Source organism: Mobula birostris, chromosome 1 (assembly GCF_030028105.1).
Source record: "Mobula birostris isolate sMobBir1 chromosome 1, sMobBir1.hap1, whole genome shotgun sequence".
Taxonomy (NCBI): Eukaryota; Metazoa; Chordata; class Chondrichthyes; order Myliobatiformes; family Myliobatidae; genus Mobula; species Mobula birostris.
In genome coordinates this window covers 181157473-181184692 of record NC_092370.1, presented here as the reverse complement: position 1 = coordinate 181184692, position 27220 = coordinate 181157473, and the positions used below count along the sequence as shown (strand labels likewise).

Below are 27220 nucleotides of genomic sequence, written 5' to 3'. Positions count from 1 at the left end.
ATGTGAACCTTTGCTTTCAGTAACTAGTGTAACCCCCTTGTACAGCAGTAACTTCAATCAAACATTTCTGGTAACTATTGATCAGTCCTGCACATCTGCTTGGAGGAATTTAAGACCATTCCTCCATATAAAACTGTTTCAGTTCATCAATATTTCTGGGATACCTTGCATGAACAGCCCTCTTCAGCTCATGGCACAGAATCTCAATTAGGTTAAGATCTGGACTCTGACTTGGCCATTTCAAAACATGAATTTTCTTCTTTTTAAACCATTCTGTTGTTGATTTACTCTTCTGTTTCTGATCATTGTGACTGGGTCCTGAATTACCCCTATGAACTGTGCTTTTGAAAAGAGGGAGTTGTTCAACAGCAGATACCTAGTTAAAAAGAGAGAGAGAGAAAGAAAGAGAGAGCGAGGCGAAGATTGCTCACAGTTTGTTTATACTTTCTACAAGGACACTAGCAGTTTCCAAGTTCTTACAGAGAGAGAAGGGAGGAGCTGCTTGATGGACAGCTAGTATTCAGCACGGTGAGATACATAGAAGGTCAGCTGTTAGACCTACAGACACATGGTTTTGGACACTGAATGAGCTTTGTTGTACCCACAGAAAAGGTGGGTTTTGGAGGATCGATCAGTGGCTCTCACAGTGTGAAAAGGGTGTGACCAGTGGGGAGTTATTCATGTGTCCAACTCTCGCCTGGGTTGATAATTCCAGCACAGAAGAATGATCCCCTTTGTTGTGGTCACAGTCAGTGACTTCTAAAGGATTACGGAGGACAACGGGAAGATCGACGGCGTCAGCTCACCTGAAGACTCAAATCTCTCTCTCTCTCTCCATCACTACTTAACTACTTGGTATCATGGATTCTTGATTACCTGACTGGCAGATCACAGTACGTGTGCTTGCAACACTGTGTGTCTGACAGAGTGATCAGCAGCACTGGGGCTCCACAGAGGACTGTCTTGTCTCCCTTTCTCTTCACCATTTACACCTCGGACTTCAACTACTGCACAGAGTCTTGTCATCTTCAGAATTTTTCGGATGACTCTGCCATAGTTGGATGCATTAGCAAGGGAGATGAGGTTGAGTACAGGGCTACGGTAGGAAACTTTGTCATATGGTGTGAGCAGAATTATCTGCAGCTTAATGTGAAAAAGACTAAGGAGCTGGTGGTAGACCTGAGGAGAGCTAAGGTACCGGTGACTCCTGTTTCCATCCAGGGGGTCAGTGTGGACATGGTGGAGGATTACAAATACCTGGGGATACAAATTGACAATAAACTGGACTGGTCAAAGAACACTGAGGCTGTCTACAAGAAGGGTCAGAGCCGTCTCTATTTCCTGAGGAGACTGAGGACCTTTAACATCTGCCGGACGATGCTGAAGATGTTCTACGAGTCTGTGGTGGCCAGTGCTATCACGTTTGCTGTTGTGTGCTGGGGCAGCAGGCTGAGGGTAGCAGACACCAACAGAATCAACAGACTCATTCGTAAGGCCAGTGATGTTGTGGGTTGGAACTGGACTCTCTCACTGTGGTGTCTGAAAAGAGGATGCTGTCTAAGTTGCATGCCATCTTGGTCAATGTCTCCCATCCACTACATAATGTACTGGTTGGGCACAGGAGTACATTCAGCCAGAGACTCATTCCTCCGAGATGCAGCACAGAGCGTCATAGGAAGTCATTCCTGCCTGTGGCCATCAAACTTTACAACTCCTCCCTTGGAGGGTCAGACACCCTGAGTCGATAGTCTGGTCCTGGACTTATTTCAAAATTTACTGGCATAATTTACATATTACTATTTAACTATTTGTGGTTCTATTACTATTTATTATTTATGGTGCAACTGTAATGAAAACCAATTTCCCCTGGGATCAATAAAGTATGACTATGACTATAACTAACTCAATACCACGAACTGAACTGAACTTTACTCATTTTCGTAAGACTATCTATTTACCCCTAGACTTGAAGAGGCTTGGTTTTTATATACATTTCCACATTTACTTATATAAAATCATTGCTAACCTGTTTTATATATCTAATTTTATACTACTGTATTGCGTAGTTACTAATAAATACTATTAGTTAATAGCAATACTGGACTCCAAAGTGTTTTCCATTTCTGCTGGTTCTTTAACCCGTCATGGGGTATGTGACAAAATTGGGGCCTGCGTCCGAGATATGAACAAATTGGTTGGAGGGCTTGTTTGAGTTGATTGGGGAGAATCACTTTTGATTTGCTTGTGTGGAAAAACAGCAGATATGGTTGTTCCGGATTTTCTGCCAGGGCCAGACCCTGTGGTTTTGAAGAGAACTAAAATGGAAGAGTTGCGGAAAATTGTTGAGGAACTGGAACTTAAGATGGTAAAGAAGGGTATGACTAAGGTAGAAATTCAGAGAAAAATAGTTGAATATTTTATTTCGATGAAGCAATTTACGGAGGATGTATTGAAAGTGTTCGTGGAAGGTAAACCTACTGAAGCTTCAGTTGGCAAAATTAAAAATGGAGCATGAATTGCGATTAAAATTGTTCGAGGTGGAAGAGGCTGATAAGCAGAGAGATTTTGAGAGGGAGATATTGCGGCAAGGAGGTCAAGTGCCACGCCGTGGTACTGAACAGGCAGCACCGTTTAATGTGAGCCAAGAAATTAAGTTGGTACCTCCATTTGAGGAAACAGAAGTCGATAGGTATTTCCTACGTTTTGAAAAAGTGGCCATATATCGGAAGTGGCCGAGAGATCATTGGGCTGTCCTGTTACAGAGTATGATTAAGGGGAAGGCTCGACGAGCGTATTGGGCGTTGTCTGTTGCAGACGCAAATGATTATGATGTAGTGAAAGGTGCTGTACTTAAAGTTTACGAGTTGGTCCCGGAGACATATAGGCAAAGGTTCCGAAATTTGAGGAAGCCTTGGGACTGCAGGTATTTAGAGTTTGTCCATGAGATGCAGATGTACTTTGATCGCTGGTGTACCTCGAAAAGGGCAAGTGAGGATATTGACAACCTAAAAGAGTTGATATTGATTGAACAGTTTAAAGACTGCGTCCCTGATGGTAAAAGGACATACTTAGATGGGAAAGAGGCAGCGACACTGTCAGACTCAGCTAGGTTAGCAGACGAATATGCCTTAACTCATAAGGTTAGGTTTTTTCCGAAGAGGAGTTACCAAAAGGGTAATAGAGATAATCCACCAGCTAAACCAGAAAGTAAGCCTGGAACTAGTGACAAAAGTAAGGAGGAAGGAAAGCAGTTGGGGGAAAATTTCCCAGTTTCAAGTGTTACTTTTGTGGGAAACCTGGTCATGTGGTGTCCAATTGTCTTGCTATGAAAAGGGAAAAATGAAAAGAGAAAGAGAAAACCCCAAATGCCTGTGTTCAGATGGTTAAAACACCGCTGAAGGAGGGGTCTGACTGTGTTCAAGAGGGGCTCAAGAGATTTATTTCAAATGGGTTTGTGTCTGTGAAGGAGGGGTCAACCCCAGTTCCAATGAGAATCTGGAGAGATACTGGAGCTTTTCAGTCACTGATATTAAAGAGTGTTTTGGAATTTGGTGCTGAGACGGAGACTGGTGAAGTGAATATTATCAAAGGTATTGGAAAGGGGACTGAGGCTGTGCCTTTGCATAAGACAGTTTTGAAATGCGGTTTGGTATCCAGACCAGTCACAAAAGGGGTACGATCTGAACTACCGATAGACAATGTTGATGTCTTACTCTGTAATGACCCTGCAGGTGGAGATGTTTACCCAGCAGTTCAGCTCACAAGTAAGCCTGCTGCTGCTGAAGACCCGCCCATAGATGCTGATGTGTATCCTGCCTGCGCAGTAACCAGAAGCATGTCGAGAAAGTCTGCTAATGCTAATGTTGATTTATCCGAGACTTTCCTACCGTCCCTATATCAACAGGACTTAGAGGGTAGTAAGGCTGGGGACAGTAAGGAGGGTGAGAAAGACTTGTCCTTATGAAGAAAGGAATTTATAGGGGAACAAAATAAGGATCCTGAAATTGTGGCTTTAAAAGAGACAGCTCTCTCTGAGGATGAAATTCAGAAAGAGACAGTGGGATATTACCTTAAAGATGGGGTGCTGATGAGGAAGTGGAGACCAGCCACTGTGCCTGCAAGTGAGGATTGGGCTATTGTGCATCAGGCAGTGGTTCCAAAGGTTTACAAGGGTGAAATTTTAAACCTGGCCCACAAGATGCCTTTAGGGGGACATTTTGGAGTAAAGAAGACAGTGCACAGGATTATGAGGGAATTTTATTGGCCTAACGTGAGGAAAGATATTGTCAATTACTGCAGAGGGTGTCATACCACTTCAGCTGATACCTGCTTTTGGTGAACCATTTTCCAGGGTCATAGTGGATTGTGTAGGCCCATTGCCAAAGACTGCAGTTGGTCATCAGTACTTGTTAACAATTATGTGTGCTGCATCTAGGTTCCCTGAAGCCGTGCCTCTCAGAAACATCCAGGCCAAGACTGTGGTAAAGGCACTCAGCAAGTTTTTCGCACTGGTAGGTTTACCAAAAGAAATTCAATCTGACCAAGGTAGTAACTTTACTTCGAGAACATTCCAGCAAATAGTTTCTGATCTGGAAGCTAAACAAATTGTGTCATCTGCCTACCACCAGGAGTCTCAAGGGGCTTTGGAGCGGTTTCATTCCACTTTAAAGACCATGATTAAAACCTACTGTTATGAGAATGACAGGGACTGGGATGAAGGGATGCACTTATTACTTTTTGCCGTGAGAGACACCATTCAAGAGGCCCTGGGGTTCAGCCTGTTTGAGCTCGTTTTCAGCCATAGGCCCAAAAGGACGTCTGACCTTCCTCAGGGAGCAACGGTCTAACCCAAAAGTATGTGTCAGCATGTTAGATTATGTTTTGAAATTTTGCGGAAGACTTAACAAAGCTTGAGACCTTGCCAAGAAAAATCTGCAAAACTCGCAAATTAAAATGAAACATCGGTTTGATAAGAGAGTGAGGGAGCAGGTGTTCGAGGTTGGAGATAAGGTGCTGGTGCTGTTCTTCTTGGTGACCAACCCCCTCCAAGCACAATTCCATGGACCATACCACATAATTAAGAAATCTGATTCTTTGAATTATGTTGTCGAAACTCCTGACAGAAGGAAGGCGACCCAATTGGTACACGTAAATATGCTGAAGCCTTATTATGACTCTGAGACGGTACCAATAAGTACTGTTATGAAAACAAATGGGGCTGAGGAATTTGATAATGAGGGGCAAGATCATTTTAACAAACTGAATATTGTATCAACAAGACTTGAGAATTCCACTATTTTGAAAGACCTTACTGATAAAAGTCTGTCATCTAGAGCCTACACAGAGAGAACAATTGCAAGAACTAATTAGCAAGCATAAAGATTTATTTCCTGACATTCCAAGACAGTGCACAGGTGCAGTGCATGACATTATTATAAATTCAGCCCAGCCCATTAAACAGCATCCTTACAGAATGAACTTTGAGAAAAGCAAAGGGGTTGAAAAGAAATTGGCTACATGCTAGCAACCGGTAGCATTAGGCAATATACCTCAGACTGGGCGTTGCCCTGTGTTCTTGTGCCTAAACCAGGCGGTAGCATGAAATTCTGTACTGACTACAGCAAAATCAATGCAATAACCAAGACAAATGCTTATCCTATCCCAAAAGTGGATGACTGTATTGATAAGGTGAGAAAGGCTAGGTACCTCACAAAAATCGATTTACTGAAAGGATATTGGTGTGTTCCTTTGACCGAAAGGGCCTAAGAAATCTCAATGTTTGTCACACCTTCGGGGCTGTAAGAATATAAAGTTTTACGCTTCGGGATGAAAAATGCTCCAGGGATATTTCAAAGAATGATCAATTCTGTGATTAGAGGATTAGAAAACACAGGGGCTTATATCGATGATTTAGTAGTCTGGAATGACACATGGGAAGAGCATAGTGCAGCGGTAGAAAAACTGTTTGACAAGGCTGTCCAAGGCTAATCTTACTGTGAACCTCACTAAAGGTGAGTTTGGCCATGCCACAGTTACATATCTGGGCTATGTAGTAGGCCAGGGGCAACTGGCTCCTGTACAGGCCAAGGTTCAAGCTATTGCTGAGGTTCCTGTTCCGACCAGCAAGAAAGCTCTAAGAAGGTCCCTAGGAATGGTTGGCTATTATCGTAAGTTTTGTAAGAACTTTGCTGATATCGCTCTCCCCCTCACAAAATTACTAGGGAAGAGTGAAAGATTTGTATGGAGTGACCTTTGCCAGGAGGCATTTGAACGTCTGAAAACCATCCTGTGTTCTCATCCTGTGCTCAAAGCACCTGATTTTTCCAAGCCATTTTCTATCGCAACAGATGCTGGTGACGGAACTGCTGGGGCGGTACTGTTACAGAAGGGTGTGGATGACATTGAACACCCAGTAGCTTATTTCTTAAAGAAATTTAATGGGCACCAGAAAAATTATTCCACTGTTGAAAAGGAATTGCTAGCACTTATTCTGGCTTTACAACATTTTGAAGTCTGTTTGTCCTGCTCAGAGACCACTTGTGGTTTACACAGATCACAATCCGTTGGTGTTTCTAACTAAGATGAAGGGTGTTTCTAACCAAGATGAAGGATAAGAATAGAAGGTTATTAAACTGGAGTCTGATATTGCAAGAATATGACCTGAAAATCAAACATGTGAAAGGTACTGACAATATCATAGCTGATTGTTTATCCAGATGTTAAGTCAGAAATTGTACACATTTTTGCTCTGTTATCTGATGATTATACATGTATTGTTTCAAACTCTGTAATTTCCAGTTAAACTAAAATTTTGCCTGTGTCAAAATTTTTTCTAAAAGGAAGGGGGTGTGACGGGGTCCTGAATTACCCCTATGAACTGTGTTTTTGAAAAGAGAGAGAGAGTTGTTCAACACCAGACACCTTGTTAAAAAGAGAGAGAAAGAAAGAGAGAGAGAGGCAAAGACTGCTCACAGTTTGTTTATGCTTTCCAAGTTCTTACAGAGAGAGAAGGGAGGAGCTGCTTGATGGCAGCTGGAATTCAGCACGGTGAGATAAATAGGTCAGCTGTAAGACCTACAGACACATAGTTTTGGACACTGAATGAGCTTTGTTGTGCCCACAGAAAAGGTGGGTTTTGGAGGATCGATCAGTGGCTCTTGCAGTGTGAAAAGTGTGTGACTGGTGGGGAGTTACTCATGTGTTCAACCCTCGCATGGGTTGATAATTCCACCACAGAAAAACGGTCCCCTTTGTTGTGGTCACAGTTGGTAACTTCTAAAGGATTTCGGAGGACAACAGGAAGATCGACGGCGTCAGCTCACCTAAAGACTCAAATCTCTCCCTCTCTCTCTCCATCACTACTGAACTCAATACCACGAACTGAACTGAACTTTACTCATCTTCGTAAGACTATCTATTTACCTCCAGACTTGAAGAGGCGTGGTTTTTATGTATATTTCCACATTTACTTATATATAATCATTGCTAACCTGTTTTATATATCTAATTTTATACTACTGTATTGCGTAGTTATGAATAAATATCATTAGTTAATAGCAATACTGGACTCCAAAGTGTTTTCCATTTCTGCTGGTTCTTTAATCTGTCACGGGGTATGTGACATCATTGTCTTGCTGCATCATCCAACTTCTATTAAGATTCAGGTGACAGACAGCTAACCTGACATTCTCCTGTAAAATGTCTTGATACAATTTTGAATTCATTGTTCCCTTAAGCTGTTCAGACCCTGGGCAGCAAAGCAGTCCCAAACCATGATGCTCTTTCCACCATGCTTCACAGTTACGAGGTTTTGGTGTTGGTGTGCAGTGTCCTTTTCCCTCCAAACATAGTGTGCGTTTTTGCCACAAAGTTCAACTTGAGTCTCATCTGTCCATAGAACATTGTCCCAGAAGTGTTGTGAAACGTTCAGGTGGTCTTTGCAAACTTGAGGTACTTGAGGTATGCAGCAATTTTTTTTGGAGAGCAGTGGTTTTCTCCATGGTGTCCTTCCATGAACACCATTCTTGTTCAGTGCTTTTCATATAGTGGACACATGAACAGAGACTTTAGCAAGTTCTAGAAATTCCTATAGGTCTTCTGCTGTTACTGGGTTATTTTTCACCTCCTTAAGCTTCGCACGTTATGCTCTTAGTGTGATCTTTGCAGGATGCCTGCTCCATTTGGAGACAATTTCACATACTGTGGACTGACGAATACTCAGGTCTTGAAAAATGCTTTTGTAGCCTTTTCCAGCTTCATGCATCTCTACAGTTCTTCTGAGGTCCTCTGAAAGTTGTTTTGATCAAAGTATGGTGCACATCGAGATCTTTCTTGAGAAGCGCAGTTTCTGTCAGTAACCTGACTTTGTGTGTCTCTCTTTTAAACAGCAGGACACCTCTACAACCCACACCTCCAATCGCAACTCTTTGAACATCTGACTACAAATAGCTTTTGTAGAAAGCATTACTCCGGAGGTTCATATACCTTTTTCGAACCTAGACTGATTGTTTAAATGGTGTACTCAGTATTGACGAGAAGTAGTACAATTGTTCGTGTGTTATTAGTTTAGGCAGATTGTGGTTGTCTATTACTGTGACTTAGATGAAGATCAGACCACATTTTATGTAATTATTACAGAAAACCAGGTAATTGCAAAGGGTTCATAAACTTTTTCTTGCAACTATGTGTTCTCTATAAAATGTGTAAATTAGCCAAGTTTTGAAGACAATGATGACTTTAATGATTGTAGTATTCTCTGTCCAATTTTTTAAACTGAATTCAATGTCAAATGGTAAAACTGAATTTAATTCTCAGAATTTCTTTCTGTAATATTCTTCCTGCTTAGAAAGAGTGTGAAATTTGAATTTTCTTTCACGTAACCTTGGAAGCAGAAACCATCATCATGATATAATTTCTTAATTTGCTTAATTGTTCTAAAGCTCTTCGTCTGTGCTATAGAATATTAGATTTTGACAGATTCAACTAAACTCACCTTAAAGTTATTTTCTTTAGGTTTTCTTCTCATGATAATGTTGAAGGTTTCATAAACATCTTCTGCCCCATTCTGAACTGAAAAAGTCATATCCTGCTGATATTGGTTGGGATCCAGCCATACCCTGTAAGTTCGTGAATCTCCCTTCAGCTTTGGTTTAGGTTCAGGACCTGTGACAAAAAGTAATAATCCGAGTTACATTGGAAACATAAAAATATATTCGAGGCATGAAAAATATATTTATCCATTCAACTGGATAACAACAAATTCAATACATCTTCTGAGCATCTTAATGTGGTTTACACAAGTATCGTGCTTTTACAGTATAGCCACTCTGCTTTTATTATTAAGGTAGGCACGGTCACCACTTTTGTGAAGAAACTTTCAACAAGGAGGGTGATCCTTCAGTCATATCAGAAATGTTATTGAAGCCTTCAAATAGAATCTAATCAGAAAGACAGCACCTCCACACAGTAGCATTCCCTCGGAAGCGAAATATTAAAATAAATTCTCCACTACAGTCCTAGACTGAGGTTTGAACTGGGATCCTTTGCTTCCAAGGTGAGGGCACTGCCAACTAAAATAAAACAGTGTGAAGCATGCTATACTACACACACGCTGGAAAGGCTCATTTTTAAAATATCCCATGCTGTTCTGCAAACAAAAGCACAAAACTGTACCTTCTTCAATGACCCGCCCTTTCTCATCCAGCATGCCTTGAATTTCACAACCACGCACATACACGAGTCCAGTTTGCTCGACAAATGGTTGTTTTCGGTCAAATTTTGTGCCATAAGCCAAGACTGGGCGGACAGTTATAAGGAAACAGACATCATGTTTGCGAAGAGCTGCAGTTTGAAAAATACAACACATAAATCCAGAAATAAAGAAAACGCATATTACGTGGCGCTTTGATTCCTCAAACACAGTCACCACAGCTGCTTAAAGATTTACTCAGTTTACCATATGTCTTATTAATATGTGCTAACCCAAAAACAATTCAGAAATTTATCAATAAACACATCAGTAATTAGTCTTTGCTCCATTCAGTAAAACCAAAATTCAGATTCATTCATTCTCTTAACTTCCTCTGAGTAATTTACTGTTTATAAAAAAAAAGTGTCTGGAATTGCCTTCTGATTCATGATTTCTATCCCATTTTAATCTGGGAATGCTTGTACACATCCTATGCAAAACAGGAAACATTCCATATATCTGCTGGAAAATAAGTCCTTGGAATTACCTTCCCATTCCTCTTTGATTTCATAGCGAACATTCAAGTTGATGGTTACATCTGCCCGGACTCTGGCCGGCCAGTTCTCACCGATATTGGGTTTTGACACTTCCACAATGGAGAATGTGACGATAGGTTGTGCCATTCGAGCCCAGCCACCAAAGACAACACCTCCATACTCTCCTTGCCTGCAATATTAATAAACATATTCAGATACTAAGTTTAGGCCAGGGACTGAAACATTCTCATAGAATATTTTAGATGTTTTAAAATTCCAACAAAATGCTGGAAGAACCCGGCAGGCCAGGCAGCATGGAAAAAAGTAAACAGTCGATGTTTCGGGCCGAGCCCCTTCATCAGGACTCTTAGGTGCCGCTGGCCTGCTGAGTTCCTCCACTATTTTATACATGTTGCTTGGATTTTCAGCATTTGCAGATCCTCTCTTGTTTGTTTAAAATTACAAATTGCTTTTCATCAGTGGACACCAAATTAAGGTAAATAAGTTATTCTGATCCATATGTTAAATTGTGTAAAAGTATATATTAAAATTTAATGAAAGAAGTGAAAGATTTGAACTCATTTTTTAACATTGTATTCCCAGGACGGGCATCAAGATGTTTTTGAAAAAATAATACATTTCAGTGGGAGTTGCTAGTTTAAATAGGCCATAAATACTGGAAGAACATAGAACATTATACCACAGGAAAGTAGGCAGTCGATGGAGCAAAACTGCAATCAGATGGATGGGCTGAGTGTGTCTATTTTAATGCAAGAAGTATCAGGGTGATGAACTTTGAGCATGGATCAATACATAGAACTATGATACCATGGCCATTTCAGAGACTTGGCTGTTACAAGGGCAGTAATGACTGCTGGATGATCTGGGGTTTAGATGTTTCAAAGGGGACAGGAAGGGAAGTAAAAGAGGTGAGGGATAGTGTCACAGCTACAGGAGAGAAGACATTGAGGAGAGATCATCCACTGAGTCAGTGTGGGTGAAAGTTAGAAAAATGAAGACAGCAATCACTCTATTGGGAGTTTTCTATGGACCCCCACCTCCCCCAACAGCAACAGAGACATTGAGGAACAGAGCAGGAAGCAGATTTTTGAAAAGGTGAAAAAAAATAACAAGGTAGCTATCATGATGCCTTGAAGCCAAGAGCAGTGGTAGGAAAAAAAAAACTTGAATTTATCAGATAAAAAATGTCAAATTAGTAAAATATTAATTATTAATTAAATTAATTTTGCACAAGGCTGGTGAGTACAGAGAAAATGCAGACTTCTGCTTAAGCTCAAAAGTGAAACTGCTCTTACTTTGACTCTGAGGTAAACTGTGCAGTTCAATCCCATCTACTGTACAGCATACACTGGACAATGTAACTTCCTTCCATTGTGAAGTGAAGTCAGCAATGTAGCGTCATCAACTATAGAACAGACTGAGAGGTGCAATTCCCAGCCCTTGTGGAGTAGACTGGGCAGCAAAACTTGCTCACACTACAGAATGGACTAGATTCTACAACTGCTTCTGAGGAAAGGACCACACATCCTATCTATCACAGTGAATAATGGGAATTGAAATTACTCCTACCATGGAGGGGACTAAGCAGTGTATCTAACACTAATGCAAAGCAGCAATGTGATTCTGACCCACTGTGGTTCAGACTTGTCTGGGTAACTCCCAAATTATTGTAGAACTGTATAGGGTAGAGTAACATGAACACTTATCTGCACTGTGGTGTGGGGTGAGAAATGTAACACCTGTGAGCTGTGGGAACCGTTAACGAGGGAACCATTCCCTCTGTATAACAGTTAGCTATTTTACAAATATTAATTTGGCAGCTTCAGCGGATATACAAGCATACTTAAAAGAGAAAGCAATTTGAAGAATTCAGATAAAATGTTTTCAACCAGTCTTAATAGTTTACAGCAGATCCAACAACTGTCAAAAACTGACTTGGAGGGAAAATGCATTTAAACACAGGCATATTAATACCCACCATGGTTTAAGTCTGCTAATTGCATCCTCGACATCCTGTCTAATTTCATATGTAGATTCCAAACGGAAGAGATTAAAATTCCTCAGCAGATAGTCATGTAGAGTCAAGAACTGTAAATTCAGCTTCGGTAATGCAAGGCAGCCTGACATAACAGAAACATACGGTCAAATCAGATCAGATTAGTTTGTCATATACACTAGGGTACAATGAAATTCTTTGCTTGTGTGAAGCTCAGAGAGTAATATTTTTCCTGTAGGACATGGGTTTTCAACCTAAGTGGAACCCAGCAGTGAATAAGAAATAAAAAAAACTCCACAAGCGCATGATTCATCATACCTTCACCAGAGTAATATTCTGTTGGAACAATATTTTCATCCCAAATAATTTTTTCTGTGGGATAAAGGGGCATTTCATTTAATTGTTGGATTTGAGATGTTCGCCGTTCATGTCGGGACACCTATTAAAAAGAAACAACTTTAAGTGAACAATTTCCTGCATTTAAATCATGTTGATTAATATTCTCATCACTGAAATACTGACCAACATCTCCAAGAGAAAATCCTTTTCATAGCATGTATCCACTTCCTCAGGCAGGGTTCGCAAAAGACAAAGGTATGATGCCACTCTGTGGAGTGTGTTGGGACTGTAATTGGGAAACAAGAATAATGTATTTTATATCCATGTAGATATGTTCACACAAGCTATGTTTGCAGAAGAACAAAACATACAAAAAAGAATGAAGTTGACACTAGTTAACCTGGAAATATCAGCTAAAATGGGCAGAGATCACAACGTGGAACTTTGCTTTCAGAGCGAGCAGGGGAAGGTGGTGAGGGGAAAGAGCAGGAAATGGGTGACAGATAATATGCTGCTTTTCCAGCTTACTTTGTGCCTTGTTCTAACAGTGCAGTGGACTACAGACAGATCGATCAGAATGGGATGGAGGAAGTGACTGGCAACTGGAGGCTCCTGCAGAACAAATGCATGTGAACCACATATCTCGTGAAGAGGAGATCACCTAATGGAGTATTATACAGTATACAATACACTAGATTAGAAGTGCAAGCAAATCTTATGGTAAGGATATTGGTTCTCTGGATAATTAATGGGAAAGGACATGCAAAGAACAGATATGGATCTCTTGCAATTGTATGGAAAAATCGCACAAGACCTGTAATGGTTGGAGGGGATAGAAGAGTTACCCACGGAATTGTAAAGGAAATGCTGGGTGAGAAGGAAAGAAGTATATTATGGGGGAATCTTGTTGGATCTGTCAGAAGTGACTAAAGATGATTGGTTGAGTGCTGAAACTGATGGTGTGGAAAGTGAGGATCCAGGGAACACTGTTCTTGCTTCATGTAGGAATGGGGATGAGAACAGATGCTCTGGATAAAAGACATGTTCGAAAGCTCTGTTGACTATTGATAAGAGTGGAAATCATGGTCTAGAAAGAGGCTTGGTGGGCCTGACCTAGTGTTCACTTCCTACACTCAACATTTCATGGATTTTCATGTCCCTTTGTGTTCTCTCCAAATGTGTTTGTTGAATTATCAACCAGATGAATACATCAACAGCTTATCACCATGTCAATTCTGGCCTTACTCAAATAGATCCCATCCATTCAACAGTTAAATCTGTTTTTGTATTTCAAATGCTATTCAATATCATTTGAACTCAAAGTTGTGCAGAAGCAGTTGCAGACAATTTAAGAATTTAAAAATCACCTACCTGAGTGACCCAAATTGCCTCACAAGAGATTCTCGAGTATCAACTGCTGCCACGTTAGACAAAGCAAAATCATGTAGTTCTGGAAAATGAGCAAATGCTGCCCTCTGCAATGTAAAAGAGTAAATTTCTTCAGACATAGCAATCACTTCAATCTCATACTAGATGTCATGAATATATGGTGAAAGGGGATACTGTAAATTGAAACGAGATGTGTAGTGGAGAAAAATATGATAGAGGTGTTTAAGAGGCTCTTAAGATAGGCACGTGAATGTGCAGAAGATAAAGGAAGGAAGGAACGGTTAAGTTTAGTTAGACGTTTAATTACTAGTTGGTTTGGCACAATACTGTAAGCAACAGAATTAACTTCAGCTAAAAGTTATAAGTTTCTACAATGCTTATTTTCATTGACACAGAGAAAGTGATGTCACAACCATCAGGAAATGCAAGCACTCATATTTAATGCATTTAAGAAAATAACTTCCTGAAAATCGAATGCATACTGCAGATATAAATTAAATCAAAATAAGCTTTAAAAAAATTAATTATTTTAAGCATGTATGTAGCACAGTAGGTATTGTTGCTGTCAAAACACTAATTTGAACCTCTCGGATCTTGCCTATTGTTTTTTAAGGTGTAATTTGAATTGGTTTATTGTTTTCAAATGTACTGAGATACAATGAACAGCTTGCCCTGCATACTGTTAATATAGATCAAGTCACTACACAGCGCATGGAGATAGAACAAAGTAAGACAATAACAGAATGGAGAATAAAGTAAAACAGCTACAGAAGTGAAGTACAGGTGAACGATAAGGTGCAAGATCATTACATGCAAGTCCCCTCTAATTTGTAATGACCAGAGTGCACAAAAAACTTGTGATGCACTTTTTGCCCAGTGACAACAACATGTGCACACTGAATTTTATATACAGAGGTATTCATTTTAATAGCCAGCAAAACACTGGCAATAAGAACTTTAATCTCCTCTGGCTTTGACTGTTTTCGCTCTCATTCATCTGCACTCTCACAAAACACATGCAGCAGACCTGTAGCGGGTAATGAAGGATTTTGCACACTGTCCATATGTAACTTGCCTGCTTTAAAAAGTCAAGTTTCCAAATATCATTCCACTTCTTCCCATTTGCAAATTTTCCAGCCACTTTTGCATTGCAACAATACACACAGATAACACCAGTTTCTGTATTGTCCATAAATATTTTTCGTAGCTGCACATTCCTGGCCTCGTGAGCTTTTGTTATAGCAGTTTCTACTGTTTCAGTAAGCCATTCCACTTTAAACCAACGTAGAAAGAACCACTAACCACATAGGTAACACTTGGGTTTTCTGGTTTCTTTCCACTGTAAATTCCCATTGGCGGAGATGGGCGCTGGAAGATTGAGGGAACTCATGTATGTGAGGGAGAATAGGTCTTATGGAATGGAATGAAGAATAGATTTCAGGGAAAAGTAGTGGGTTGTAATAAGTGAGGGTGCTTCAAGAGCTGACATAGAGCTACTGGTTCCCTCTGCATCAATGACCTTCTTCTTTATCATATGAAAATATAATATGACAAATAATTCCAGCGCATTTTTCTTGCCAGCAAAGTTGAAATTCTGACACACAGTCAAGTACTTTAATCTCTATATAAAAGCAGAGATTGATGTTAACACCTTATCATGAAGTTATCCACATCTGGAAATGAAGACATCCCTAAAAAAAAGCTTTTGTTTCATACCTGAAGAGAAGTTATGCGATCATAATGTATTGTAGTCATTTCATTCTCTGTCAGAGCATTTCCAGTCTGATCATTTATTTCAAAGCCAGTATAAAACTTCAACATATCTAACAACTACAAAAAAGAAAATAAATACTAATGAGTCAAAGACAATGCAATGTTCTGATACATCCAAAACCCTATCTCAAAGAGTTTAAATTCAGTGAGAAATTTGTTTTGTGGACAATGTAAATTAGATCTAAGAATAATGAGTGACATGCGTCAATCCAAGAATAATATGAATAAAATCAACACAGTAGAAATCTTTAGTGTATAGATGCCTGGAAGTAATGCAATAAAGATATGGTAAAATTGACAGAAAGTACATAACCAAACACAAAATTTTACAGTCAGTGATATTCTACTCCTCTGCAAGGTCTACTTTGCTATTTGTTTGAATGTATATTGACTGCATCTGAAAATTTCAAACTTTTCAGTTGTAATCAATGAACTTCGTTTTTTTTTATTTCAACTTCATCGACTTCTGTATAAAAATCAAAACTCTCAAGCATTGATTTAATAAGGAGGACTGAGTATTTATAATGTATCAAGTCATAAATCTTGATTAAAAAGTTATAGAGCATGAGAAACTAAGTTTATAATCACATAGTTTCATTTGCTGAGAACCATTTAAAAACTGATAGCACACACAAAGTGCTGATTCAATCTTGATAAATGGTCTCAGTTCAAAACTTTTGACTGTTCAATCATTTCCACAGATGCTGCCAGACGTGCTGAGATTCTCCAGCATTTTGTATGTGCTCTGGATTTCCAGCATCTGCAGACTGTCTTGTGTTTATGAAAACTGATGCTTTTCTAAAATGGGCCTTCCTAAAGATCCTTTTATCTTTAGCTTTTCTGTATGATTTATTAGAATAGGTGGTGACCTTGCTAACCTGTTGCTGAATGCCACACATCCAAGGTTGAAAAATACCTCTATTCTTTCATTGTTATGCTGAATCTACTGCCTAAATTCACAAGGATCCCTATATTGAAAGAGAGAGATAGAGAGAAATGGAGAGAGAGATAGATGGGGGGGGGGAGGGAGAGAGATAGAGATAGAGATAGAGATATAGAGAGAGAGACAGACAGAGATAGAGAGAGCTAGAGAGAGAGAGAGAGAGAGAGACAGACAGACACTGAGCTGCCCTTGTTTGTATCAATGAACTGACAGCTAATCTTCCAGCAGAATTCTGTGCACAGGATCTGCAAAGAACACACTGGATCAGGGCAGAAACAACCAGTACTTTAGCACAGCAAAGGATCCTTTAATTTTTTTAACCACTTTTCTTGTCTATAATGTGGTATTATTAAATTACATGTGAACCAAATTATATTCAAAATGTTATGAAGCCAAATCTCCTTTTAAGACAGACTGCTACTTTGAAATACTTAAACAAGATTCAGTAACTAAGGAAATCATTTTACATTTTGAAATTTTGGGTTGTTTTCCTTCAATTTAGATACGAACATATTCTTTAAACGAAATGTCATTCATTCTCAGCTGGTATAGTGTAAAGATATGTTATACTAGCTGACCCATGTAAAATTGGAACCACTGGCTATCTAAACAAGCACAGAACATCCATCATAATATACAGCCTTAAAGGCCTGGCATGTCCCTCGCTTCTCTAACAAAATTAGGCCGAATGATTATTCCAAGTTTAAAGAGGAATGCAGAAGGGCATGAGGGACAGGAATCAAAAATAGCACTAGACATAGCTACCAGGAAAATGCCAACCTAAAAGGTGCAACATGGGACTACAAGAATGCTAAACAGAATAAACTAGTTGCAACAGACAAGGGTTCAGTGATCCCATAATCAACAGAATCAGAAATATTATCACTGACATACATATGAACTTCTTTATTTTTCAGCAACAGTACAGTGCAAAGACATAAAATTACTATAAATCACAAATTATTGGTATTAGCTTATTATTGTCACGTGCCAAGGTACAGTGAAAAGCCTGAATTGCACATTGGTCATATAGGTCAAATTACTACATAATGCACTGCAGAACAAGACAAAATAATAACAATGCACGATAAAGTGTAAAAGCTCCAGAGATAGTGCTAGTAAAAAAAAACAAAGTGCAAGATAATAACGAGGTAGATTGTGAGGATAAGGGTCCATTCTATTGTATAAGAGGAACATTCAACAATCTGATAGTAGCAAGACAGTAGGGGTCGAAATAAGTAGTGTAAAAGGTAAAAAATAGAGCCGATCAAATATTTGCCGTTATTCCATATTTGGCTATGAATGGCAGATTTGTTTTTAATTCATATTTTATTTATACATACTTCAGCTTGTGTGTGTCATCAAGGCGATTTCAAAAGATATATCTTTGATATTGTAACTCTCCGAGTTGCAATTTCAACAGGCATTTAAGTATCAACCACATTGGTAGTCATATACAGTATAAGCCAGACCTGGTAGGATGACAAATTTAGTTCCACCCCACAGCAATGTGTTTTTATGACAATCCTGTATTTCTGAGGCATATCTTTACAAACATACACTAATATGAATTGGTGTATCAATGCATATCTTTAGGAAAATACTCCAATATTTGGTGCTATATCACATGCAGAGGAAGATGGTTATGACTGTTGGTCAATCATCCAAGCCTCAGGACAGTATTCCAGATGTTCCTGAGGTTGGAAAATTGATTCAGTTACTTCTTCAATGACAATACTTTGAGTTATATATGTCAGAAATTGTCATTTTTTTCTCTACATTGAAGTTTACTTAATTAGTTGATTTAATTTCCCTAGCTGCCAAATCGGATTTCAAAATAAGCTTCAACATACGGGACTACATCTTTTTCTTTCCAAAGGATTTTGCGATGAGAGGCTACAATTCCACACAATCTTCTTCAGTCACGAGGACCAGGCAGACATGTGCGTCACTGCTAATGTCCAAAAGGTGAGTAAAAGTTACTATTACCATCCAACATTTTAGTTGATCGTGAAAACTCAATCTGCGGTCATGCCACAACCTCAATTTTCCTACATGCATCCCCTTTTCTTCCAGGATTTCAGGAGGTTTGTTAGGAGATTTTCACTATACTGTTTCCTTCTACAATGAGTGAAAGTGATTGCATCTGTTTGTTGCCATCTCTCACCTGACTGAAAAGTCGTCCTTCCTTTTCTCTCTGAACGAGGTTTGATAGATAGCAGTGAGTAACTAAATGAGAATCATCCAGAACTGTGCTGAACCAACGCCGAGTTGGGAGCAGTGCCTTAAAAAAATACAAATGGTGCAAATTAAAAGGATCTTACTGCATTTCAATCATCCATAATAGGATCCTATTTTGTAATTTCAAACTGAAGCATCTATTCCTAAGCAAATTTAATCAAATACTCTGGTCATTGTCACTTTCATTTATAAAATGTTTTTGTTTGTGGAATGTGGACATTGCTCACATTGTCCATACAAATGCATTTGAAGTAAAAGGACTGCAAAAAGCCAACCGTACTAGTGTAGTTAAATAAAACTAATCTTTTTTTAAAAAGATTTTTAAATATTTAGTGGATCTGCAGTCACACAAGCCAGACTGTGCAGTAATGCTTGATCTCTATCCTTGAGGACATTATTCAACCAGAGGGATTTTTAATTACAATCCAGTAGTTCTATTGTTATAATTATGGAGACTATTATCTACAATTCAAAATTCAGTTAATTACTTGATTTTAAATACCCCAAGTAACAATATCAGATATGAACTTGCATCAGTAGTCTGGAGCTCACATTGCCTGTTCAGCAAATTAAAAACTATATTCATGTCGGCAAAATTAAAGAACTGATTACTGACTTCAGGAAGGGAAAAGAGGGCAAAGATGCACCAGATTACACTGGGGGATTAGTGGTGGAGAGGGTTAGAATCTTTAAATTCCTGAGTGTTAACATATTGGATGACCTAATGTGAGTGCAGAACATAGTAGCAATCACAAGTGCACCAGAGGTTAAGTTTGTCACTGAACACTAGTCAGCCAGCTTACATTGTGACCCCAGAATCCAAAAGAAAATTGAGCAAACAGTTTCTCCTTGTACAGACTCCGTCCTTGGAAGGTGTCACAAACTTCTACAGATGTATTTATTGTTGAAAATATCCTGACTGGTTGCAACATAGTCTGGTACAACACATCAAATGCACAAGAATATAAGATGCTGCAGAGGGTGGCTCAATACATCATGAACACATCCCTCCCCACCATTGCTACTATCGATAGGTGTTACCTCATGAAGCCAATATCTATCATCAAAGGTGCCATGAGCCTGTGATGTTGCTACAAGTAAGCTTTTCATTGCACCTGTACATATACCTATGTAACTGTGCATATGATAATAAACTTCAACGTTGACTTTCATACCACATCTGAATACCATTTTTTGATTTGTTAATCACCCATTTTAGAATTTATATGCACACACATAATAGGGAAAAAAATCGACTTACCTCCAAATCTATCATAAGTTCAACAAATCTCTCACAATAATGAACCATATCCATGCTGACTGGCCCTATGTACAAAGTGAAAAATATCTGAATATAATCACGTAAAATATAGATCAACATAAATTAGTTCATATTTTCTTACTTTCCTCACAGTGGAAGATTGCAAGAATGATCCAGGAAAACAATTGCGAACATGGACATTCGGGGGGAGAAGGGAAAAAAGGAACATGAATGAAAAATGAAATCACAAAATGAAAAATGCAATACTCAAGATCTTCAACTGAGATTAGCTTCAGAAAATGATTGATAACAATTGAGAGTCATGAGGTCAAATCAGTTTCAATAAAAGCTCCGTCACAAATAACTAATCTTTAAAAGTGTGATGCACAAAAGTGAAACAGATCTGAGTTATTGATCTCTCATACCTGAAAACGTGAAAAATAAAAATAAAGGGTTATTGAGCTTGGACAATAAGCAGTTGGAATATCATGTGACATTCTAGACATCTACTGTAGGAAGGATATCACAGCCATGTAAACACAACAGTGAACGTTCACTAAAATAAATGTAGGAATGAGATATTCCAGTTCTGAAATGCAAGGAAACTACCCGTTGCCATTGGAAACAAGAAGCTCAGCAATGGAATCAAAAGGAAGTTTCAAATTGATTAGAAAGGACACTTCAGAGTGGGCATAACGCAGCACTTGTGACCAGCTGCAGAATCAGAGTTATTATGCTTAGTGCCTTTCACCAGTTGATATCTGAGGCACATGATAATACCACTACCTGTGAAGCAGGGGAGAGAGAAAGGAGATTCCAGTCGATAGTTGCAGCTGAGGAACTGGTACTGCAGAGGTTATTGTGAATTAAAAGGATTCAACACTTCTTGTTAATTGTAGTTCTAAGACCAATACAAAAACACTATCCTCCAATTTATTAAGCTAAGCTGCACATGATCTGAATTTGTATGGCATAACATTATATTTTTAATATCAGAATTTCAGAAAAATTTAAAAGCCATTGAAAAAGAACGAAAAAATTTAAACTAAAAATTTCAAAATTGCAACACACAAATACACTGAAAAACAAAAAAAAATGTTTCCAATACACAAAAGAACCTCATTCTGTACTGAATTATCAGGCTAGAACTTACTACTGGATTTGCTGCTGACATACATCTCAAGTGTGGACTTAAAGCCATAAGATATAGAAGCAGAATTAGGCCATTTGGCCCTTTGAGTCTGCTCTGCTATTTTGGCATGGCTGATCCAACTTTCCTCTCAGCAGCAATCTCCTGCCTTCTCTCAATATCCCTTCATGTCCTGACCAATCAAGAATCTATCAACCTCTGCCTTAAATATACATAAACACTTGGCCTTCACAACTGCCTGAGGGAAAGAATTCCACAGATTCACTGCTCTCTGGCTGAAGAAATTCCTCATCATCATGCTAAAAGGACACCCCTCTATTCTGAGGCTGCGTTCTCTGGTCTAAGAATCTCCCACTCTAGGAAACATCCTCCCACATCCACGCTATCAGGCCTTTCACCATTCAAAATGCTGCTGGAATGCAGCAGGCCAGGCAGCACCTATAGGAAGAAGTGCAGTCTATAGATGCTTCTTCCTATAGATGCTGCTTGGCCCGCTGCGTTCACCAGCATTTTGTGTGTGTTGCTTGAACTTCCAGCATCTGCAGATTTCCTCGTGTTTGCCTTTCACCATTCAATAGGTTTCAATGAGACTACCCCTCATTCTTCTGAATTCCAGTGAATACAGGCCCAGAGCCATCAAACACACTTCATATGACAGCCATTCAATCCTGGAATCATTTTCTTGAACCTCCTTTGAACCCTCTCCAGTTTCAGCACATCCCCTCTAAGATAAGGGGGCCAAAACTACTCATAATACTCCAAGTGAGACATTACCAGGACTTTATAAATTCTCAACATTACATCCCTGCTTTTATATTCTGTCCTCTTGAAATGAATGCTAACATCGCATTTGCCTTCCTCACCACAGACTCAACCTGCAAATTAACCTTTATGGAATGCTGCAAAAGGACTCCAAAGTCCCTTTGCACCTCAGTTTTTTTTGTATTAACTCTCCATTTAGAAAATAGTCAATCCTTTCGTTTTTCTTACCAAAGTGGATGACCATAACTTCCGGACACCGTATTCCATCTGCCATTTCTTTACCCATTCTCCTAATCTGTCTAAGTCCTTCTGTAGCCTCTCTACTCCCTCAAAACTACCTGCCCCACCTCCTGTCTTCATACCATCTGCAAACTTTGCAACAATGCCATCAATTCCATCATCCAAATCATTGACATACAATGTAAAAAGAATAGGTTCCAACACAGACACTTGTGTCACACCACTAGTCACCGGCACCCAATCGGAAAAGAATCCCTTTATTCCCAGTCTTTGCCTCCTGCCAATCACCCACTGCTTTATCCATACTAGAATCTTTCCTATAATATCATGGGCTCTTAGCTTGCTAAGCAGCCTCATATGTGGCAGCTTGTCAAAGGCCTTATGAAAATCCAAGTACACAACATCAACCAATTCTCATTTGTCTATCCTGCTTGTTATTTCTTCAAAGAATTCCAATAGATTTGTCAGGTAAGATTTTCCCTTAAGGAAAGCATACTGACTAGGGCCTATTTTATCATGTGCCTCAAAGTACACTGAGCCCTCATCCTTAATAATCGACTCCAACATCTTCCCGACCACTGACATCAGACTACCTGGCCTATAATATCCTTTCTGCTGCCTCTCTCCCTTTTGAAGAGTGGAATGACATCTGCAATTTTATAGGTCTGGAACCATTCCAAAATCTAGTGATTCTTGAAAGATTATTACTAATGCCTCCACGATCTCTTGAGTCACCACTTTCAGAACCCTGGGGTGTACACCATCTAGTCCAGGTCCTTCGGACCTTCCAGTTATGGTAACTTCACACACTTCATGATCCCTGACACCTGGAACTTCCACCATAGTGGTACAGTCTTCCACAGTGAAGATTGATGTAAAATACTTATTCAGTTTGTCTGCCATTTTCGTGTCTCCCATTACCTACTCTCCAGTATTGTTTTTCAGTGGTCCAATATCCACTCTCACCTCTCTTTTATATTTTATGTATCTGAAGAAACTTTTGGTATCCTCTTTATCATTGGCTAGCTGACTTTCATATTCCATCTTTACCTTCTTAATAAGTTTTTTTAGTTACCCTCTACTGGTTTTTAAAAGCTTCCCAATCTTCTAACTTCCTACTAATTCTTGCTCTATTATATGCCCTCTCTTTGGCTTTTATGTTGGCTAGACTTCTCTTGTTAGCCACGGTCATGTCATCTTGCCTTTAGAATACTTCCTCCTCCTTGGGATGCGTATATCCTGCACCTTCTGAATGGCTTCCATAAATTTCAGCCATTGCTGCTCTGCCATCATCCCTGCTAGTGTTCCTTTCCAATCAATTCTGGCCAAGTCCTCTCTCATGCCTCTGTAATTCCCTTTACTCCACAGTAATACTGAAACATCTGGCTTTAGCTTCTCCTTCACAAATTTCAGGGAGAGTTCCATCATATTATGATCACTTTCCTCTAAGGGTTCTTTACCTTAAGCTCTCAAGTTTTCCTATCCACCCATGTTGAACTGCTGCCCTAAAAAGCATGGATTCCTGAGTGGGTGAGGGAAAAAAAAATGCCCATCTCACAATGTAGCAGGGAAGAAACCACCACTGACAAAGCCATCACCCCAGGATCAGATAGCTCCCTAGAGAGTTGGGGATAGTGGGAGAGTCTAGGACCTGAGAGCACTGCCTCAGAATAGAAGGATGTCCCTTTAGAACAGAGGTGAGAAGGAATTTCTTTAGCCAGAGGGTAAACAATCAGTGGAATTCATCGTAACAACAGACTGTTGAGGAGACCAACAGATGTTGATAGGTTCTTGATTAGTAAGAGTGCCGAAGACTACAGAGACAAAGTAGGAGAATGGGGCTGAGCAGGATAATAAATCCGTCACGATGAAGTGGTGGAGGAGATGAGATGGACTGAATGGCCTAACTCTGCTCTTATGCCTTATGGTCTCTCAAAGATTTTAAATGCTTCTAAACGTCCCTGATAATCAGAAAAAAATTTAAAGCTATTAAAAAAAAAAGTATGAAAAATAAATACGGTAAATATTTAAAAACAGCAGCACATAAATTCACTTAAAAGCAAAGAGACTTAATTCAGTAGTAATTTTTTAAAACAGTAAATCTTCTGATGTTTCCTGCAACTATTCCTTTTCATTCACATCAATAGGTATGCTGCTTGTGGGCGTGGGTCAGCTCTAACCTCGCTCAGGTTCAGTTGGAAGATCTCACAGTCTGTCTGCTGGGGAAATGTAGCAAGGTATCTGAATCAAGAGTACAGCCTGGAAATTTCATACTGTCTGCTGTGTTTCTCAGCAACCTTTAGTTATCAATTACTCTTTATCCAAAAGACTAAGTTACAGGAAACCCCAATAACAAGATAAAACTGATGTATCAGATGTACATATCAGATATAAGCAGTTTGATACACTGTCATGATCCCACCATTATGCTACCAGCAGCTGATTTCATCATGATTGATTGTCAATATGAACTGTACCCCAGATTTCAGCACTTCCTCACCAAAATCACGTGCAACACGTTTTCAACAATGAAAATTACACCGTGCATTTGATTAACAATTAAAGGAAAAAGAAAACAAAAGTGCATAAACAATTACCTGTAAGAGGAATACATTTTAAAACTTGAAGGAATTTGCTGATCAGACAAGAGAGGAATCGTTTTTCTTGCTCTGCCCTTTTGGTTAAGAAACAAATGTTGGTATACTTGTGGTCCTGCAAATCATTACTTCACAGGTTTTAAAAACAAATTTTTCTCTTGCTTCAAAAACTTGAAAGCAAACTCAAGTTTAGTGAAGAAAATGAAATGCAAAAATGTAATATACACATTTATATTGCGAAATTTTAAGTAGCATACATGTATAATGGTTACTGAGATCCCAAAAATTATAGAATATAAGCAAGCCAATTACTGGTGATTACAACACATACTGTTCTGCAATGTTTTCATCCATTTTCTCTTCCTTTTTCTTGATCATGTTCCAGAATTTCTTCAGCTTTGGTGTCTTCTTCAGCTCGTGTTCAAGGCGTGACTGGTAACAAAATAGATTAAATGTTAGTAATATCCTGGGAAGGAATCTTGTTCTAGACCAACATTTTATAAATGCACCCATAATTACAGCAAATATATAACCATTTTTGAAAATATTGAATAGTATTTGTTAAGGGATGAAATTCAGTACAATTGCTCAACAAATATGCTTATCATGACTACTTTCAGAGACTTCAAATGGCCTTCGAACTTACCGAGAGTAAACAGATCCACATTGGGAGAGAGATAAGACGTTGCACCTGCTCTCGAATTAGATCCACTTCCTAATAGAAGATAGCAACATTATTCTTAGGCTGAAATCATACTCACAACATGACGGACACTGATTGAAACAATGCTGCATTGATAATTTAATTGGAGAGTAATCATTAAGTCTGATACAATATTATGATTCCTACCTGCCAAAAATATTGTGAAATAAGAACAGGAAATGACTTGTGCAAAGGTAGATGCAATATGCAGAGACTGTGAGGGCAGATAGGCAGAAATACAGTCAGTTGGATGGGTTGATAGGTGTGGAGGTCCTTAATTAATAATTTACTTAATGAATACTTTGAGAAGGGATTTTGACAATTGCAAGGTCCAAGTAAAATAAGTTAAATGTGCTGAAGTATGTCAAGGTTAAGAAAGAGGCACTGTTGGAGCTTTCAAAAAGCATTGGGGTAGATGGGTCTTTTGGTCCAGACAGGATATACCCCAAATTACCACAGTGAGCAAATAAAGAGATGGCTGGGGCAGTGACAACAATCTTTCCCTCCTTCATGGCCAGAGCAGTAGTGCCAGAGAATTAGAGTATACGGCAAATATTGTTCTGTTATTCAATAAAGGCAATAGGGATAATCCTGAGAATCTTATGTCACTGGTGAGCAAATTAATGGAGAGGATTCTTAGCAACAGGAATTACAAGCATTTGGAGAAGCATAGTATTGTTATGGATAACCAGCCAGCTTTGTGAGGAGCAGCCCATGCCTTATGAACCTGATTAAATTTTTGATTTGATGGAGTGGTTGATGTGGTGTATATGAATTTTAGCAAGGCATTTGACAAGGTTCCCCATGGTAGGCGCATCCAAAAAGTCATGAGTCATGGGATCTATGGAAACTTGGCTGCATGGATTCAGAACTGGCTTGCCCACAGGAGGCAGAGGGTGATGGTTGATGGAGTGTATTGTCTGGAGGTGGGGGACCAATGATGTTCCACAGGGATCTGTTCTGGGAACCCAACTGTTTGTGATTTTTATAAATGACTTGGATGAGTAAGTAAAAGGGTGCAAGATTGCAGATGACACAAAGGTTGGTGGTGGTGTTGATAGTGTAGATTAGTGGTCACCAACCTTTTTAAGCCCATGATCCCCTACCTCGGCCTTAGTGAAAGGTAAGATCTACATACTAAATGGTTTAGAGAAAACAGTTCAGATTGTACTTCCAACTTGAGGCCTTTTATTTGGGCTAATTGTATTTGAATTACATAAAATGCTTTCATCAACTTTCAAATTAATTCAACCAAGAAAACACTGTAACTAGCATATCAAACAGGTCATAGCTGTCTTTCTTTAAGAATATTACAATACTTCATACCTTTAATTCTAAGTTTCATTATTTAATTTTATTTCAACACAAAAAATAAATGAATAAAAATTGGCTGTGCACTCAGTGTGATGATTGGGGCTGAATTCTTTCTGCTAGTTCCCTGAAATTTGGCTCATAAATACAGCCAGTCTTAGACAGTCTGTAAGGTGTCTGTCAGTAAGACAGCTCCTGTACTTAGATTTAATAATTTTCATCTGTGAAAATGCAATAGAGTGCCGTGCACAATCCTGATTTGATGGAGAC

At 39.1% G+C, this 27220-nt stretch overlaps 1 protein-coding gene across 2 annotated transcripts in view; it reads right to left on the bottom strand.

The window, feature by feature from the left end:
• Window positions 1-27220, bottom strand: part of aqr (aquarius intron-binding spliceosomal factor) — an 83515-nt gene that overhangs the window by 39407 nt on the left and 16888 nt on the right. For both annotated transcript variants that reach the window (XM_072267038.1, XM_072267030.1), the window contains exons 8-20: window positions 25583-25651; window positions 25268-25368; window positions 24937-25013; window positions 20188-20252; window positions 18853-18969; window positions 15686-15799; window positions 13952-14055; window positions 12764-12866; window positions 12560-12680; window positions 12224-12365; window positions 10236-10414; window positions 9673-9840; window positions 8993-9162 (exon numbers count right to left, since the gene is read on the bottom strand). In XM_072267038.1, the coding sequence (XP_072123139.1) occupies window positions 8993-9162; window positions 9673-9840; window positions 10236-10414; window positions 12224-12365; window positions 12560-12680; window positions 12764-12866; window positions 13952-14055; window positions 15686-15799; window positions 18853-18969; window positions 20188-20252; window positions 24937-25013; window positions 25268-25368; window positions 25583-25651 (1530 nt within the window). The remainder of the gene's footprint in view (window positions 1-8992; window positions 9163-9672; window positions 9841-10235; window positions 10415-12223; window positions 12366-12559; window positions 12681-12763; window positions 12867-13951; window positions 14056-15685; window positions 15800-18852; window positions 18970-20187; window positions 20253-24936; window positions 25014-25267; window positions 25369-25582; window positions 25652-27220) is intronic.